The sequence below is a fragment of the Microcaecilia unicolor genome, chromosome 8 (assembly GCF_901765095.1).
Source record: "Microcaecilia unicolor chromosome 8, aMicUni1.1, whole genome shotgun sequence".
Lineage (NCBI taxonomy): Eukaryota > Metazoa > Chordata > Amphibia > Gymnophiona > Siphonopidae > Microcaecilia > Microcaecilia unicolor.
This window is the reverse complement of record NC_044038.1, coordinates 192,765,087-192,781,257: the sequence shown is the minus strand read 5'-3', so window position 1 is coordinate 192,781,257 and position 16,171 is coordinate 192,765,087. Positions and strand designations below refer to the sequence as shown.

Sequence of the window (16,171 nt, the reverse complement as noted above, 5' to 3'; positions counted from 1 at the left end):
AGCTCAAGAAAGATATAGTAGAACTGGAAAAGGTGTAGCGAAGGGCAACAAAAATGATAGCGGGGATGGGACGACTTCCCTATGAGGAAATACTAAGAAAGCTAGGGCTTTTCAGCTTGAAGAAGAGACGGCTGAAGGGGACACATGATAGAGATATATAAAATAATGAGTGGAGTGGAACAGGTGGATGTGAAGCGTCTGTTCATGCTTTCCAAAAATACTAGGACTAGGGGGCATGCGATGAAACTACAGAGTAGTAAATTTAAAACAAATCGGAGAAAATCTTTCTTCACCCAACGCATAATTAAACTCTGGAATTCATCACCGGAGAATGTAGTGAAGGCGGTTAGCTTTGCAGAGTTTAAAAAGGGGTTGGACAGTTTCCTAAAGGACAAGTCCATAGACCGCTACTAAATGGACTTGGGAAAAATCCACAATTTCGGGAATAACTTGTATAAAATGTTTGTACGTTTGGGTAGCTTGCCAGGTGCCCTTGACCTGGATTGGCCGCTGTCGGGGACAGGATGCTGGGCTCGATGGACCTTTGGTCTTTTCCCAGTATGGCATTACTTATGTACCTATCCCATGCATTTTTGAATTCCGTTACCGTTTTCATCTTCACCACCTCCCGCGGGAGGGCATTCCAAGTATCCATCACTCTCTCCGTAAAAAAATACTTCCTGACATTTTTCTTGAGTCTGCCCCCCCTTCAACCTCATTTCATGTCCTCTAGTTCTACTGCCTTCCATTCTCCGGAAAAGGTTCATTTGCGGATTAATACCTTTCAAATATTTGAACGTCTGTATCGTATCACCCCTGTTTCTCCTTTCCTCCAGGGTATACATGTTCAGGTCAGCAAGTCTCTCCTCATACGTCTTGTAATGCAAATCCCATACCATTTTTGTAGCTTTTCTTTGCTCTGCTTCAATTCTTTTTACATCCTTAGCAAGATACGGCCTCCAAAACTGAACACAATACTCTAGGTGGGGCCTCATCAACAACTTGTGCAGGGGCATCAACAACTCCTTTCTTCTGCTGGTCACACCTCTCTCTATACAGCCTAGCAACCTTCTGGCTAAGGCTACCGCCTTGTCACACTGTTTCATCGCCTTCAGATCCTCAGATACTATCATCCCAAGATCCCTCTCCCTGTCTGTACATATCTGATTCTCACTGCCTAACACATATGTCTCCCGTGGATTTCTACTCCTTAAGTGCATCACTTTGCATTTCTTTGCATTGAATTTTAATTGCCAAACCTTTGACCATTCTTCTAGCTTCTGCAGATCCTTTTTCATGTTTTCCACTCCCTCCTGGGTGTCCACTCTGTTACAAATCTTGGTATCATCCGCAAAAAGGCAAACTTTACCTTCCAACCCTTCGGCAATGTCACTCACAAATATATTGAACAGAATCGCCCCAGCACCGATCCCTGAGGCACTCCACTACTCACCTTTCCTCATCCGAGTGAATTCCATTAACCACCACCCTCTGGCATCTGTCCATCAACCAGTTCCTAATCCAGTTCACCACGTCGGGTCCTATCTTCAGCCTGTCAAGTTTATTCAAGAGCCTCCTGTGGGGAACCGTGTCAAAAGCTTTGCTGAAATAGCACGTCCTTGATTCAATTTTCTGGTCACCCAGTCAAAGAATTCAATGAAATTCATTTGGCATGATTTACCTTTGGAAAAACCATGTTGTCTCGGATCTTGCAACTTATTGGCTTCCAGGAAATTCACTATCCTTTCCTTCAGCATCGCTTCCATTACTTTCCCAATAACTGAAGTGAGGCTTACTGGCCTGTAGTTTCCAGCTTCTTCCCTATCACCAGTTTTGTGACGAGGGACCACATCCGCTCTTCTCCAATCCCACGGAACCTCTCCCATCTCCTAGGATTTATTAAACAAATCTTTAAGAGGACCCGCCAGAAACTCTGAGCTCCCTCAATATCCTGGGGTGGATCCCGTCTGGTCCCATGGCTTTGTCCACCTTTAGATTTTCAAGTTGTTCATACACTCTCTTCTGTGAACGGTGTTATATCCGCTCCATTCTCATATGTACTTTTGCCAGTCAATCGTGGTCCTTCTCCAGGATTTTCTTCAGTGAAAACTGAACAAAAGTATCTGTTTAGCAAATTTGCTTTTTCTTCATCATTATCTACATAGTGGTTCGCAGCACCTTTCAATCTCATAATTCCATTTTTAGGCTTCCTCCTTTCACTAATATACCTGAAGAAATTTTTGTTGCCCCTCCTTACATTTCTAGCCATTTGTTTTTCAGCTTGCGCTTTCGCCAGACATCTCTTTTGGCTTCTTTCAGTATCATCCGGTATTCCTCTCCGTGTTCCTCTTCTTGAGTTTTTCTGTATTTCATGAACGCCTTTAGGCTTTATTTTCTCAGCCACTTGCTTGAAGAACCATATCGGTTTCCTTTTTCTCTTGCTTTTATTTACTCTCCTTACATAAAGGTTTGTGGCCATATTTATACCTTAGTATAAATTTTGAAAGGAATGGGTCCCAGACAAGACCAACATTAGTAAAGGAAGTGTCAGAGGCAAACATATTGTCCTTATCCTTACATCCAAGCCCACTGTGCCAAAATAATAGAAGGAACTAACTCTACACCCAAGTATTATAAAAATAGGGCTATTATTAATTACAATAGCAGCAAACATGGTACAAGACAGACAGAAATGAAAACAAAGCCAATCCCATTACAGAAATAATTTAGAGTAAACACACATAAATCTCTAACTAGACTCTGACATGCAAAGAGTCACTCTAACCCACAGAGCACTACAAAAGTACATGGCACATACAACCTGATGCAGACCTTCAGATGTCAGTAGTCCCTCAGATGGGCAGGCAGGTTCCACACAGGTCTGCTCTTCAGGGTGAGATGTTGACACAGCCCCGATCTCTAATAAGAGCCCCTATTTATAGAGAAACCAGAAGCTGTAGTCTGTACTGCTGACGTAGTTTTTGTCCTTGGCAATCCCAGCTATGATATCAGCCTGATTGCCCTGGAACACTGGGAACTAGATCAGCAGCTTCTGTCCCAAGTACAGTAGACAAAAGTTGGTTGTTCTTACATTAGTCCTGATGTCTCCGCATTGTCCTAGAGGCTTTACAGTTTGCATATTGTAATCAGATTTTTAATACTGGATAGTGCCATTTATATATGAGACTATATATGTTGCCATATAGGTACATGCAGGGCTGGGCATATTGCTCATAGTGCTTGTTTTGCTCCTACATGTGAACTGCCTACGCCAATCCTAGCTCTTTGATCTGTTCCTAAGGGGAGAGGGAAATTATCCCTAATATACTGCTGAAACATACCTCCGACTCAGTCTGTGCTCCACTTGGAATCTGGCCTACAGCCTTCCTGGGAGTAGCCTACTTACAGTTGCTGCACCAGGCCACATCTGCATTGTCTGCTGGAATCAAAGAAATACTGAGGAGCTGCAGATGGCACCAGTTCCTGACCTGTTTTTCTCTGGCTCCATCTGCTTGCAGGGGGACACAACCCGCTTGTCTGGACTGGTCTGACATGGACGATAAGGGAAGAGTGAGTTTAGCCTCCCTTCCCCAACAATTCCTGGGAGTGTGTGGAAGAGAGCAGGGTTAGACTCCCTCGGGTGAGATAGGAGCAGGACTGAAGAAAGAACAAAGATAACAAAATATGTCTGCCTATGCAGCCTCCAAAGTGCTTCACTATCAGCCTTATATTAAACCACATTCTCATACCCAAACCCACTCATCTGTCTCCTGCTGCTTCTTCTCCATTTCCTCATTATCTGCCTTCTGACCCTGAATGTGTCCAACATTGCAAGTCCCCAGTTTTGTAGGAATATCCTGGCACGTCTGCTGTCCTTATACTCACCCAAGAGGATCCAGGTCTGTTCCGCCAGCAGCAAAGGGTCCCAGAGGATCAGGCCTGGAGGAAACCAAGATAAGGGGAATGACAGGATTAGATCAGGGTTGGGAATCTTGGTCCTCAACCCAGTCAGATTTTCAGGATTTCTCTAATGAATATGCACGAGATCTATTTGTATACAATGGAGGCAGTGCATGCAAACAGAACTCAATGCATATTCACTGGGGAAATCCTGAAAACCCGATTGGGTTGCGGCCCTCGAAGACTGAGGTTGCCCACCCCTGGATTAGATGAAGCAGCTGCAAAGACTTTTTCCTACCAAATTACTATGATCACCACCATTATCAAATTGTTTCGAGTGCAAAACTGTGGTTAACTGTATAATTCTCAAGGGAGCCTTCATTTTAGTCATTCAGAGTAGTCGGTTTTTGTTCAGATTTACATTACCACCAAAGGACAAGTAAACACTCTGATGAACACAAGAAGTGAAGAGATTTAAAGCCACAAAACCATGTGGTGTCAACAGAGCATTCACTTAAATACTCAGATACATAGAATACAAAGCAGACACTTGGGCAGAGGGTAAGCGGAGGTACTGGGCTGGCATGGTTATACAGAAAGTTCTAATTTCACTCACCAGTTTGGCTGTGGGTTAGTGTGTGGACGATAGGGTGGGATTCTGAGGGGGTCATGACTCTGAGGGCTCTCTCGCATTGCTCTGGGTTTCTCCTTGGAACCTGTGAAAGGGGAGATTATTCTGGAAAGCAGTAGAGCGCTGAGCTCTGCACTGTTCTTGTACACCCTGCAAGAAGGGGAGAAGAAAGGACAACTTCTCTGAGAGTGCCCATCACGATTAGGGTAAATTTTTTTTTTTTAATTTCTTTATTTATCATTTTCATTAATTTACAAGAATATATCTTGAACAAGTAAAGCAGTTTAACAGGTTACAGGCAATTTTCTTTAGAGAAAAAATTAAGTAAGGAAAATATAGATTATCAACTTGTATTAGACCCCAAATTAAAGGGGCTGGAACTTAATACTACTCAGGAGATTAGTTTCAAATATCTTCCAAAAATAAAAGGTAAAGGCTTAACAGTATATACCGCGGTTTTTTACTTTTCCATTAGTCTCTTTTTCAAAGGCTAGTCAGACCTACTAAACTCCAACATAAATTATAAAACCTTTTTCTGTGTAATAAACTGTTTCAGATGCTCAGAAAGAAAAAATACATATTTAACCCCTAAATATTTCACATTGCATTTACATGGGTAATTAAGATTAAAAGAGGCTCCCAAGGCTAATGTTGCGGATCTTAATGCCAGAAACTCTTTCCTTCTAGCCTGAGTCTGTTTAGTGACATCTGGAAAGACTAGTACTTTTTTCCCATACAATGGGGTTTGTAAGTGCTTTAATGCAGTTTTTCTAACCAGTTCCAGGTCCTGTTGAAAAATAAAAGATACCAAAAGAGTTTGTCTTTCAGTTATTTCAGTCAAAGAAGATTCTAATAGTTCCGAAACATTTAAATCAGGTTCTATTTGTGGTAGTTCTTGGGGGCCATCTTTCAATTTTCTTGCTGGCAAATAATATACTTTATTGAGTGGAGGTATTTTATCTTCTGTAAATTTCAAATTTTCCATCAAATATCGTTTGAAAATTTCCAAAGGGGAATAAACTAAAGTTCTTGGAAAGTTCAACAAACGCAAATTAAGCCTCCTATTGTAATTTTCAAAATACTCCAATCTGCTATGAATCAACGTATTGTCTTCTATAAGCTTTGCTGAAATTTCTTTCATTTTTACGTTTTCATCAGATAAGTGATTTATTCTTTCTGAGACTTCATTTTTCATTGCTGTAAGGTCTTTAGACAAAGTCTGAACATTACTCACAAGAGAGTCAATCTTGCTAGTTGAGGTTAAGACCGTCTGAAGTATCTCCCATATAGCCTCGAGTGATACCGGCACTTTCTGGGCCTTAGATGAAGATGAAACACAGGCATCGACTGGGGACATCGCTATGGGGCCCAGTTGACTCACCGCTTCGCCGTCGTCGCGGTTTTGCGGGTCGCCTCCATAATTGGCCCCAGTCGGTTGTGGCGGTTGAGATCGCGTTGGAGGGGACAACGAAATATCCTATCCCAAGAGGTCAGCCTCTCCTGGCACTGTAAACTCAGCGGGACCTCCAAACGCCGTCGTTGCGGTTCTCGCGAGAAAACTATCGAGCGTCTGCTGGGTGGGTGTAGAGGTTAGAGCTGCCTGGGCCGCAGCTCTAACAAACGCCTTTCTCTTTGTATGCGGCATATTTCCTTTCAGGTAAAACAATTTTTTAGGTAATAGAGAAAGGGTTTGTACTCCTGCTGACTCCTCGAAGTTACTCGCGGGGTGATGTTACTGCCGCCATCTTGCTCCGCCCCTCTCTGTTCGATTAGGGTAAATTTTGAGTCAAGGTTTTAAAATTGTGGCAATTCTGTTGCAGGTTTATAAAAACTCACATTTTTTTATTCTTTACAACTCAATAGTATGTTGGAGAGAAATTATACATAGTGGCTCAAAAATCTGACATTCTGATAGGGCAAAATAACTGAAAACTTAACAGTATGGGAACAAATTTAGCAGGGCAGAAGATTTGAAAGAAAGGACATCTCCAGTTTAAAAATGGGCTATATTGAACCACGGGCACCAGAGAAATAAAGTCCCTAAAAAATGGTCTAATGCATTTCTATGGGAGGGGCAGTTCCAGCAGCTGAGGCATAGAAAACATAGCAGTTTAGGAAGTGCCTTTCCCCTCTCCTCTAAGTTCCTGGTCAGACACACCCAGCCAACACAGGTATAGGTACACAAACACACACACCCCCTCCCCCCCCCACCAAAATACACAGAGAAAGTCACGCACACACTGAACAATTAATTCCATAAGGCATGTTCTTTTCAGATCGCATTTGGCTCAACTGCAGCTTCTCCCTGTCCTGTCTCCTACGATGTCCCTCAGGGATCTGTCCTATTTCCACTATTGTTCAACTTATTCTTAAGCCCACTAGCCACTCTGATACAATCCACTGGCATAGTGAAGATACTTACCTGTAGCAGGTATTCTCTGAGAACAGCAGGCTCATTGTTCTCACATGTGGCTCGACGTCTGCGTTGGCCCAGGAATCGGCATTTTGCAAGCAATATATAAAAAAGGTTTTGCCAGATTCTTCTGGCGCGAGTGCAGCATGCACCGCGCATGTGCGGACTGATTTCCCGCTCGTCGCGTGAACACGTTCCCTCAGTTAAATCAAAAAAAGCATAAAAAGAAGCAAACAACAACTCCAAAGGGGAGGTGGGCGGGTTTGTGAGAACAACCAGCCTGCTGTCCTCGGAGAATACCTGCTACAGAAAGTATCTTCGATTTCTCCGAGGACAAGCAGGCTGCTTGTTCTCACATGTGGGGTATCCATAGCAACCAGGCTCACCCAAAACAACGAACACTGGTCAATTGGGCCTCGCAACAAAGAGGACATAATTTAGATTGACCTGAAACCATAAACAACTAACTGAGAGTGCAGCCTGGAACAAAAATGGGTCTAGGGGGGTGGAGTTGGATTCTAAACCCCGAACAAATTCTGCAGCACTGACTGCCCAAATTGACTGTCACGTCTGGTATCCTGCTGAAGGCAGTAGTGAGATGTGAATGTGTGGACTGATGACCACATTGCAGCCTTGCAAATCTCTTCAATGGAGGCTGACTTTAAGTGAGCCACTGACGTAGCCATGGCTCTAACATTATGAGCTGTGACATGGCCCTCCAGAGTCAGCCCAGCTTGGGCATAAGTGAAGGAAATGCAATCTGCTAGCCAATTGGAGATTGTGCGTTTTCCGATGGCGACTCCCCTCCTGTTGGGATTGAAAGAAACAACTGGGCGGACTGTCTGAAGGGCTTTGTCTGTTCCACGTAAAGCTGCATTGAGCCTGCTTTTAGTGGGAAAGTGCGGGATACAAATATAATAAATAAATAAATAAAAGACCAATGCTCTCTTGCAGTCCAAGGTATGCAAACTGCTTTCTCCAGGGCAGGTATGAGGATGGGGAAAGAATGTTGGCAAGACAATTGACTGGTTCAGATGGAACTCCGACACCACCTTTGGCAGGAACTTAGGGTGCGTGCGGAGGACTACTCTGTTGTGATGAAATTTGATATAAGGTGCATGTACTACCAAGACCTGAAGCTTACTGACCCTACGAGCAGAAGTAACAGCCACCAAGAAAATGACCTTCCAGGTCAAGTACTTCAGATGGCAGGAATTCAGTGGCTCAAAAGGAGCTTTCATCAGCTGGATGAGAACGACGTTGAGATCCCATGACACTGGTGGAGGTTTGAAAGGGGGCTTTGACAAAAGCAAAGCACTCATGAAGCGAACAACTAAAGGCTGTCCAGAGATAGGCTTACCCTTTACATGGCAATGATAAGCACTAATCGCACTAAGGTGAACTCTTACGGAGCTGGTCTTGAGACCAGACTCTGACAAGTGTAGAAGGTATTCAAGCAGGGTCTGTGTAGGACAAGAAAGAGGAACTAGGGCCTTGCTGTCACACCAGACGTCAAACCTCCTCCATTTGAAAACGTAACACCTCTTCGTGGAATCTTTTCTGGAAGCAAGCAAGACTCGAGAGACACCCTCTGAAAGACCCAAGGAGGTGAATTCTAAGCCGTGAGAGTCAGAGACTGGAGGTTGGGATATAGAAGCGACCCCTCGTTCTGAGTGATGAGGGTTGGAAAACACTCCGATCTCCATGGTTCTTCGGAGGACAACTCCAGAAAAAGAGGGAACCAAATCTGACGCGGCCAGAAGGGTGCAATCAGGATCATGGTTCTGCAGTCTTGCTTGAGTTTCAGCAAAGTCTTCCCTACTAGATGCATGGGAGGATACGCATACAGAAGGCCTGTCCTCCAATGTAGGAGAAAGGCATCTGAAGCTAGTCATCTGAAGCCTGGAACAGAACTGAGGGTCCTTGTGATTGATCTGAGTGGCAAAAAGATCCACCGAGGGGGTGCCCCACGCTCGGAAGATCTTGCGGACTACGGCCATGTTCAATGACCACTCGTGAGGTTGCATTATCCTACTCAACCTGTCGGCCAGACTGTTGTTTACAACTGCCAGATAAGTGGCTTGGAGAAACATGCCGTGACAGCGAGCCCAAAGCCACATCTGGACGGCTACCGGAAACAGAGGGTGAGATCCGATGCCCCCCTGCTTGTTGGTGTAAAACATGACAACCTGAATGTCTGTCTGAATTAAGATTACTCGGTTGGACAGGTGATCTCTGAAAGCCTTTAGAGCGTTCCAGATCGCTCTTAATTCCAGGAGATTGATCTGCAGACCTTTTTCCCAAAAGGACCAGGCTCCCTGAGAGTGTGGAGCCCATCTACATTAGCTTCCCACCCCAGGAGAGATGCATCCGTCGTCAGCACTTTTCGTGGCTGAGGAACTTGGAATGGTCACCCCACAGTCAAACTGGATCAAATTGTCCACCACCAAAGAGAATTCCAAAAGTCGGTGGACAGCTGGATTACATCTTCTAGATCACTCGCAGCTTGAAACCACTGAGAAGCTAGGGTCCATTGAGCTGATCTCATATGTAGACGTGCCATGGGTGTTACATGAACTATGGAGGCCATATGCCCCAGAAGTCTCAACATCTGCCGCGTCGATACCTGCTGAGACGCTCAAACCATGGACACCAGGGACAGAAGGTTGTCCGCCCTTGGCTCGAGAAGATAAGCTTGAGCTGTCTGAGTGTTCAGCAGAGCTCTAATGAATTCCAATTTTTGGACTGGGGTGAGATGGGGTAATTGATGACGAACACCAGTAGCACCAGCACCTGAATAGTCATTCGCATGGACTCCAGAGAACCTTCCTTCGAGGTGCTCTTCACCAGCCAATCGTCGAGATAAGGAAACACATGCACTCCCAGCCTGCGTAGCGACGCTGCGACTACAGCTAGGCATTTTGTAAATACTCTGGGCGCAGACGCCAGGCCAAAAGGCAGTACATGGTACTGAAAGTGCTGTGTTCCTAGCCAAAATTGAAGATACTTCCTGTGAGCTGGAAGTATCGAGATGTGTGTGTAAGCTTCCTTTAAGTCCAGAGAGCATAGCCAATCGTTTTCCTGAATCATGGGAAGAAGGGTGCCCAGGGAAACCATCCTGAACTTTTCTCGGGCCAAGAATTTGTTCAGGGCCCTTAGGTCTAGGATGGGATGCATCCCCCGTTTTCCTTTGCACAAGGAAGTACCTGGAATAGAATCCCAGCCCTTCTTCCCCTGGTAGAACGGGTTCGACCGCTTGGGCCTGTAGAAGGGTGGAGAGTTCCTCTGAAAGTATCTGCTTGTGCTGGGAGCTATAGGACTGAGCTCCTGGTGGGCAATTTGGAGGCTTGGATTCCAGATTGAGGGTGTATCCTAACCGGACAATTTGAGGAACCCACTGGTCAGAGATTATAAGAGGCCACCTTTGGTGAAAAAACATTAACCTCCCCCCAACTGGCAAGTCGTCCGGTACGGACACGTTTACTGAGGCTATGCTGAATTGGAGCCAGTCAAAAGCCTGTCCCTTGTTTTTGCTGGGGAGCCAATGAGGCATATTTTCAAAGCACTTTGGGAGGCTAAGTTCCATAGGTTTCTATGGAACTTTGGGAGGCTAAGTGCTTTGAAAATATGCCTCATAGTGGCCTTAGGAGCACGCTGTTGATGAGAATGAGCTCGTTGGGACTGAGCAGGCTGCCGAGAAGCAGGAGTGTACCTATGCCGAGCATAGGAATAGGGAGCACTCCTCTTCCCTCCAAAAAACCTCCTAGATGAGGAGGTAGTAGAAGAAGACGCCCGGCGGGAGACAGAATCCACAGCATCATTGTCTTCTTGATCTGGTCAACTAGATCCTCTACTTTCTCACCAAAAAGGTTATCCCCCCAGCAAGGAACATCCGCCATCCGCTGCTGGACTGAATGTTCTAGGTCAGAGACACGCAGCCATGAGAGTCTGCGCATCACTATGCCTTGGGCAGCGATCCTGGATGCTACATCAAAAGTGTCGAATGTACCCCTGGCCAGGAATTTGACACACCTTCTGCTGCCTGACCACTTGGCGAAAAGGCTCAGCCTGCTCCGGAGGGAGTGCATCAACCAAGCTGGGCAGTTGCCTCACCGAGTTCCGCAAGTGGACGCTCGTGAAGAGCTGGTATGTCTGGATCTTGGCAACGAGCACAGCGGCCTGATACGCCTTCCTCCCAAAAGAGTCCAAGGTTCTAGATTCTCTGCCTGGGGGCGCCGAGGCATAGTCCCTAGTACTCTTGGCTCTTTTGAGGGCGGAGTCCACCACCATGGAATTGTGAGGTAGCTGAGACCTCATCAATCCAGGCTCACCGTGGATCCGATATTGGGATTGTTTTTTCGGGATCACGGGATTAGACAGAGGGAACGACCAGTTTCGCATAAGGACTTCCTTTAGTACATTATGCAAAGGAGCCGTTGCAGCCTCTCCAGGCAGAGGATAATCCAGGACCTTGAGCATCTCAGCCCTGGGCTCATCCTCAGCCTCCATAGGGAAGGGAATAGCCGCAGCCATTTCCCGGACAAAGGAGGTAAAGGATAGACTCTCCGGTGGAGAAAGTCTCCTTTCTGGTGGAGGGGAAGGTTCAGAGGGAATCCTATAGGACTAGTCAGAAGAAAAGTACGTGGGATGTTCCTCTTCCTCCCACGAACGCTCATCTTCAGTATCGGATAAGACATCCCTCAGAGCAGTCTGAAACTGAGCCTGCCTCGACGCCGAGGAACAACGTCCTCGATGGCGGTGCCGAGAAGTCGACGCCCGCCTGGACTCCGGTGAAGCTTCCTTCACCGACGTCGAAGGAAAGTCGACCTGAGTGGCAGCGAGACCGATGCCGCAGACGGCACCGAGGTCGGGGACCTCACCACAGGCGAAGGGCCAGATGCCACTGCAGCAGACGGTATGGAAGGCGCAAGCACCCCCGACACCGAAGCAGACTGGCGCAGCAATCCTTCCAGAAGGTCTGGAAGCAGGGCCCTGATGCGCTCTTCGAGAGCCGCCATCGGATAAGGCTGCGGGGTAGGTAAAGGAGCCAGTGGCAGAATCTGTCGAGGCTCGGGAGCAAGTATCGGGATGCCATAAGACCGACACATCGGCACCTCCTGAATAGAGGGGGAGTGATCCTCTCGGCGCAGACGCTTCTCGGGTACTGATTCCCTCAACGCCCCAGAGCTCCCGGCACAGTGTGTTGAAGGAGAATGATGACTGTGCTTCTTCACCTTCGCTCGATGCCCGTCATCGAGAGTCCTCGGTACCGATGAGGATGTGGAATCCTCACGCTTCCTAGGGGCCGGGCATAGCAGGAGGCCTCAAGGCAGGTGGAGACCCACTCGATGCCTCACTACTCCCAGCGCGAATTGGTCTTTCAGCAGCCATTATGTCCGCTTCTGACGTCGATGCTTCCCTCAATGTTTATGTCAACGCTGCCGACCTTGGTACCGAAGTCAAAGGACCGGACCGAACACCAAAAAGCTTTTCTCGTTGGGCTTCTCGAGATGCTTGGGTCCGTTTCTTCATACAAAGACACAGAATACAAGCGGCTGGGCTATGGTCGGGCCCAAGGCACTGGATACACCAGGTGTGGGTATCGGTACCTGAGATGGTCCGGTTGCACCGAGTACAACATTTGAAGCCGCTGGAAGTCTTCGATGACATGGAAGAAAAAACGGCTTCGGCGAAATCAAAAGACGCAATTGTGCCTGCTAAAAGAAAAAGGCACAAAAATAAGGGAAAAAAACCCCGATCGCGCGGCCTGAAGGCGGCCACGTTGAAAAAGAAAGGAAACTTTAAAAGGGAGAAAAACTAACAAAAGTAATAGGAAAAAGGAGGGGGGACTTCCGGTTTGGAGCTCATTGGGAGAGGTTACCAAGATAAGCTTTGCTCCCAGAGTAAAAAGTGGCAACTAAAAAAAGTTAACATGCCAAAAAGGTGGTGAAGGGGAAAGCTCCAAAGACCATTAAGATCTATGCAATTAAAGCAGGCTTGAAGGAAGTAGCGGTGGATCTGCTTGCAGAGCTATAAAGACCATGAGAGAGAGGGCGAGGGTGAGGATGCTGAGATTGGCTCAGAAGGTGAAGATGGATTCAGCATGGTTTTGAGAGAAATGAGACAAGAGAGGAAATTTTGCAAACAGTACTGGCAAAGTTTGATGAAACAAGAACAGTGGGTCTCAGCTCTAGAAGACTGGATGGAAACAGAAAGCTCCTCGAAAATGGAAGAAGAAACAGTCTGAAAATAACAAGAAGCAGCATAAGGAGTGTCAAAGCAAATGCAAGGCACAGATAAAGAAGGCCAAGAGGGATTATGAAAAGAAGATAGCATTAGAGGCAAAAAAACATAGCAAAAAATGTTTTCGGTATATTAAAAGCAGGAAGCCGGCAAAAGAATCGGTTGGGCCGCTGGATGACCAAGGGGTAAAAGGGGCGATCAACGAAGATAAAGATGTAGCGGAGAGATTGAATGAATTCTTTGCTTTGGTCTTCACCAAGGAAGATTTGGGTGGGATACCAGTGTTGGAAATGGTATTTCAAGCGGACGAGTCAGAGAAACTTACTGACTTCACGGTAAACTTGGAGGACGTAATGGGGCAGTTCAGCAAACTGAAGAGTAGCAAATCTCCTAGACCGGATGGTATTCATCCTAGAGTACTGATAGAACTGAAAAATGAACTTGCGAAACTACTGTTAGTGATATGCAATTTATCCTTAAAATCGAGCGTGGTACCGGAAGATTGGCGGGTGGCCAATATAACGCCGATTTTTTAAAAAGGTTCCAGGGGAGATCTGGGAAATTATAGACTGGTGAGTCTGACGTCAGTGCCGGGGAAAATGGTAGAGGCTATTATCAAAAACAAAATTACAGAGCACATCCAAGGACATGGATTACTGAGACCAAGTCAGCATGGCTTTAGAGTGGGGAAATCTTGCCTGACCAATTTACTTCAATTCTTTGAAGGAGTAAACAAACATGTGGACAAAGGGGAGCCAGTTGATATTGTGTATCTGGATTTTCAAAAGGCGTTTGATAAGGTACCTCATGAAAGGCTACAGAGGAAATTGGAGGGTCAGGAGGAACTGTCCTATTGTGGATTAAAAACTGGTTGAAGGATAGGAAACAGAGAGTGGGGTTAAATGGGCAGTATTCACAATGGAGAAGGGTAGTTAGTGGGGTTCCTCAGGGGTCTGTGCTAGGACCGCTGCTTTTTAATATATTTATAAATGATTTAGAGATGGGAGTAACCAGTGAGGTAATTAAATTTGCTGATGACACAAAGTTATTCAAAGTCGTTAACTCGCGACAGGATTGTGAAAAATTACAGAAGGACCTTACGAGATTGGGAGACTGGGTGGCTAAATGGCAGATGACGTTTAATGTGAGCAAGTGCAAGGTGATGCATGTGGGGAAAAAAAACCCCTGAATTATAGCTACGTCATGCAAGGTTCCACGTTAGGAGTTACGGACCAAGAAAGGGATCTGGGTGTCGTCGTCGATAATACACTGAAACCTTCTGCTCAGTGTGCTGCTGCAGCTAGGAAAGCGAATAGAATGTTGGGTATTATTAGGAAAGGTATGGAAAACAGGTGTGAGGATGTTATAATGCCGTTGTATAGTTTCATGGTGCGACCACACTGAGTATTGTGTTCAATTCTGGTCACCGCATCTCAAGAAAGATATAGTAGAATTGGAAAAGGTGTAGCGAAGGGCGACTAAAATGATAGCGGGGATGGGACGACTTCCCTGTGAAGAAAGACTAAGGAGGCTAGGGCTTTTCAGGTTGGAGAAGAGACGGCTGAGGGGAGACATGATAGAGGTATATAAAATAATGAGTGGAGTGGAACAGGTGGATGTGAAGCGTCTGTTCACACTTTCCAAAAATACTACGACTAGGGGGATGCGCCAAAAGCAAGGGGAGCACAAGAATCAGTCTGGTTCTAAGGAAGCTGCACAGATGTAGAGTGTGCTAGGAGATCATCGGGACCGACAGCAGAGAATATGGATGCTGGTCCCAAGGAGCTGGACCAACCCAACTTAGGCAACAGCTCGAAAGACTTTGTGTTAAGAGTCCTGAGGTGCAATTGCATCCTCTGACATAGCCCAGTCAATCTCCAGGAGACTGTAGTGGCTGAATGAAAGGAAAACATATATAATTTTTTTTATTATGGGAATTGTGAGCAGCGGTGGGAAGGGTTAAACAGACTATGTATGTATGGTGTTATGATTGGGGTCTGAACCCCTCTCAAACTTACCTCTTTCCTGGGGGTCAGCTTCTTAGCTGGCTTCTGTTTCTTTTCTCTGTCCTTTCTGAGCTGGCTCTGTCTCTCTGTGCTGGCAGCTTCCAGCAGCATGGCTCTAATTGTTTCACTACACTGCACCTGTGGGTATGTTGCCTGAGTTGCTCTACCTCTCTTTGGGTGTACTGGCTTCAAGTGTTTCACAGTTTTGCATTGGTGTGGGTTGGGCCTCTCTGGGTCAGTGTGCTTTTGCCTAGGTCTAGGGAGTGTGACATCATCAGGGAGGGCCTTGATAAGGAAGTGGTCTTGTTTCCTTCAGGGCCTTTGCAACAGTTGTGTTTGCTTTAGGTAGGGTGGTGCAGTGTGCACTTCTGACATTGTGTCTAGGGTCCCTGCTTGCTTTTGCTAAGGTCCAGGTTAGTGTTAGTGCAGTGTGCACTGGTGTCTATGTGTTTAGCTTTCCTGCTTTTCCCTTTGGTTCCCCTGCTTTTCCCTCTTGGTTTTGGAAGCATTGCTATGTGTAGGGCTTTGGAAGCTCTGTTGCTATTAGAAGTACTCCTGGGTTTGGTGTTGTTAGGAACACTGCAGAGTTTGCTGTTAGAAGTACTTCTGGTGTTTGTGCTATTGGGAGCATTGCAGTCTTTGCTGTTGGTGTTTGGTGATTTAGAATCATTTTTGGCTTATGTGTTAGCTTCACTGCTTTTTCCTTGTGGCTCCCCTGTCTTCCCTTTTAGTGCTAGGAGCTCTTCTGGTTGCTTGCCAGAGTAGTGCTTAGGAAGCACCTTGTTAGTTGTATCTAGCTTGCTAGAGCAGTGCTTAGGTAGCTGGTTAGTTCTGTGTTTAGCTTATTAGTGTAAAGATCTGCTTGTAGCTTGGTGCTTAGTAGCACCTGTGTTAGCTTTGTGTTTAGTTCCCTGCTCTGTTAGTCTAGGGCTGAGGAAGTCCCTTTCTTGAGCAGGGATTAGGAGCTCCTGTTTAGTA

The 16,171-nt window shown here is 46.1% G+C and overlaps 1 protein-coding gene across 2 annotated transcripts in view; it reads right to left on the bottom strand.

The window, feature by feature from the left end:
• Positions 1-16,171, bottom strand: part of PSMF1 (proteasome inhibitor subunit 1) — an 87,607-nt gene that overhangs the window by 29,885 nt on the left and 41,551 nt on the right. For both annotated transcript variants that reach the window (XM_030211344.1, XM_030211345.1), the window contains exons 5-6: positions 4,517-4,681; positions 3,886-3,939 (exon numbers count right to left, since the gene is read on the bottom strand). In XM_030211344.1, coding sequence (XP_030067204.1) covers positions 3,886-3,939; positions 4,517-4,681 — 219 coding nt within the window. The remainder of the gene's footprint in view (positions 1-3,885; positions 3,940-4,516; positions 4,682-16,171) is intronic.